At 39.5% G+C, this 3252-nt stretch overlaps 1 protein-coding gene across 1 annotated transcript; it reads left to right on the top strand.

Moving 5' to 3' along the window:
* The first annotated feature begins 2089 nt into the window (after nucleotides 1–2089).
* LOC142177335 (uncharacterized) lies at nucleotides 2090–2991 on the top strand. The gene is made up of 2 exons (XM_075245810.1): nucleotides 2090–2623; nucleotides 2860–2991. The coding sequence occupies exons 1-2, from the start codon at nucleotides 2090–2092 to the stop codon at nucleotides 2989–2991; spliced, it is 666 nt and encodes a 221-aa protein (XP_075101911.1).
* The last annotated feature ends 261 nt before the right edge of the window (nucleotides 2992–3252 follow it).

The following is a 3252-nucleotide window of genomic DNA, read 5'->3' as shown; positions in this document are numbered from 1 at the left end:
ACGTACCGAATGGCTCCAGCCGAGTTAAGAGAATTGAAGGAGCAATTAAAAGATTTACTGGATAAAGGGTTTATTAGACCTAGTGTATCACCTTGGGGTGCACAAGTGTTGTTTGTGAAAAAGAAAGATGGTTCTTTGAGGATGTGTATTGACTACATGCAACTTAAAAAAGTGAACGTCAAGAATAGGTATCCATTACCTCGAATAGATGACTTGTTTGACCAGTTGCAAGGGGTAAAGTTCTTCTCGAAGATTGATTTAAGGTCGGGTTATCATCAGTTGAAAATTCGAGAGAAGGATATTCCCAAAATGACTTTTTGGACCCGCTACGGGCATTATGAATTTTTGGTGATGTCATTTGGGCTAACAAATGCACTCGCAGCCTTTATGGATATAATGAATTAGGTTTTCAAACCATTTCCTGACACATTCGTGATTGTTTTCATTGATGACATATTAGTCTATTCGCGAAGTCAAGAGGAGCATGCCGATCATTTGAGAATATTATAGCATACGCTTTTGGAGAATGAGTTATATGCCAAATTCTCCAAGTGTGAATTTTCGCTTGAATCTGTGGCATTCTTGGGTCATGTGGTATCTCGTGAAGGTATTAAGGTTGATCTTCAAAAGATTGAAGCGGTTAAGAGTTGGCGTAGACCAACTACACCGACAGAGATCCGTAGTTTCTTGGGATTAACGGGTTACTATCGGCAGTTTGTTGAAGGTTTTTCTACTCTTGCATCTCTATTAACCAAGTTGACACAGTAAGCTATGAAGTTTCAGTGGTCGGATGCTTGCGAGAGAAGTTTTTAAGAGTTGAAAGCTAGATTGACTACGACACCGGTATTGACGTTGCCAACATATTTGGGTGACTTTATGGTTTACGGTGATGCCTTTAGAGTTGGGTTGGGTTGTGTCTTGATGCAAAAAGGTAAGGTTATCACTTATGCTTCTAGACAGTTGAAGAACCACGAGAAGAACTATCGGACCATGACTTGGAACTTGCCGCGGTTGTATTTGCTTTGAAAATTTGGCTGCATTACTTGTATGGTGAGCACTGTGAAGTATACGCCGACCACAAAAGCTTGCAATATATATTCAAGTAGGAATTAAACCCGAGGCAAAGGAGATGGCTAGAATTATTGAAGGATTATGAGTTAAGCATTCATTACCATCTGGGAAAGGCGAATGTGGTAGCCGACGCGCTAAGCCAAAAGTCAAGAGGTACTTTGGCACATTTACCGATAGCTAAAGAGATTTCTGTTTGTGCCATAGCACATTTCTCTCTTATTGAGCGTGTCAAGGCTAAGCAATTTAAAGATCCAAATTTTTTGAATATTCGAAATGGTGTACAATCTAAAGATAACCTCATTTTTTCTCTTGACGAGGATGGGGTGTTGAGGATGAACGGTCGCTTGTGTGTGCCAGATATTGATGGACTTCGTAATGAAATTATGGTTGAGGCACACAGCTCGAAATATTCTATATATCCAGGGTCCACAAAAATATAAAAGGACTTGCGGGAGATCTATTTGTGGAATCGAATGAAGGAAAATGTTTCAGACTTCGTGGCTAGGTCTTTAAATTTCCAACAAGTAAAAGCTGAGCATCAAAGACCTGGTGGGTTGGCTCAAAATATTGAGATTCCACTTTGGAAGTGGAAGATGATTAATATGGACTTTGCGGTGGGTTTGCCTCGCACCCGCTTAATGACTCTATTTGGGTGATTATAGACCGACTTACAAAGTCGGCGCATTTCTTACCAGTAAAGATGACTGACACGGCACTAGAGTATGCTAAGTTGTACTTGAAAGAAATTGTCAGACTTCACGGTATTCCAGCTTCCATTATATCTGATAGAGGGGTCCAATTTACTACTAATTTTTGGCAGTCCTTTCAAAAGGGATTGGGTACAAGTGTTAATTTGAGTACCGCTTTTTATCCACAGACTGACGGACAAGCTGAGAGAACTATTCACACGCTTGAGGATATGTTGCGGGCTTGTGTCCATAATTTTGGTGGGAATTGGGATGAACACTTACCTCTGATCGAATTTGCCTACAATAATAGCTATCATGCTAGTATCCAGATGGCTCCAATTGAGGCTTTGTACGGACAACGTCGTAGATCACCTATTGGATGGTTTGAGCCGACTCAGGTAGGACTACTTGGTCCCGATCTTGTACATGATGCCTTGGAGAAGGTGGCTTTGATTCAACAACGGCTTAAGATTGCTCAGAGACGACAAAAAATCTATACATATGTACATCGATGTAAGTTGGAGTTTAAAGAGGATGATCAAGTGTTATTGAAAGTATCGCCAATAAAGGACGTTATGAGATTTGCGAAGAAGGGCAAGTTAAGTCCTAGATTCATTGGTCCATATCTTATCTTGAAAAGGATTGGGGAAGTAGCCTACAAGCTGGAGTTACCTGCATCGATGACTTTGGTTCATCCTGTTTTTCATGTATCGATGCTACGAGGGTATGTGCCCGATCCTGCTCACATCGTCTCACCGGAGGTAGTAGAAATAAATGATGGCTTAACTTATGACGAAGAACCTGTTGAGATTCTTGATAGGCAAGTCCATAGGTTGAGGACTAAGTACATGGCTTTAGTTAAAGTCTTAAGGCGTAATCATGACGTCGAGGAGGCTACTTGGGAGGCCGAGTAAGATATGAAAATTTGATATCCACACTTATTCGCGACTTCAGGTATAACTATTTTTTTTAGAAATTTTGAGTTTTGAATTTATCATAATTACTTCCATGGGGCAAGTAATTGATTGATTTATCTATTGCACATGGTTGTTAGACTTGTCTTATGGTAATAAATTTTATTGTTGTAATGTTGGGATAGGCTATGTACTGGTGTCTGGAGATATATGAAGTCGCAGATGCATTCATTGAGGTAGATGTGATGCGTAGAGCCATGTGTGGCCTTTTATATTGTATTCTTATAGCTCGTTGTGAGGTTGGAATTTTGGGATAAGCCTATTAACGAAGGAAACTCTACCGAAATTTTTAAAAATTTGGAGGGTTAGTCAAATTTCGAAGCCTTAAAGATTTAAGGAGTAAGCAAAAGGCATGGAGATTATGCTTTCAGACTTTAACACGACCAAGAATTTACATTTGAGGACGAATGTTTCTAAGTGGGGGAAAATATAATGCCCCGTAAATTCTTTTAGTTAATTTCTACTAATTTTGAGCTTGAGAATGCAATGTAATTAAATCTGAACTACATGATTATTTG

This window comes from Nicotiana tabacum, chromosome 23 (assembly GCF_000715075.1).
Source record: "Nicotiana tabacum cultivar K326 chromosome 23, ASM71507v2, whole genome shotgun sequence".
Taxonomy (NCBI): Eukaryota; Viridiplantae; Streptophyta; class Magnoliopsida; order Solanales; family Solanaceae; genus Nicotiana; species Nicotiana tabacum.
This window is presented reverse-complemented; position numbering and strand designations above follow the sequence as displayed.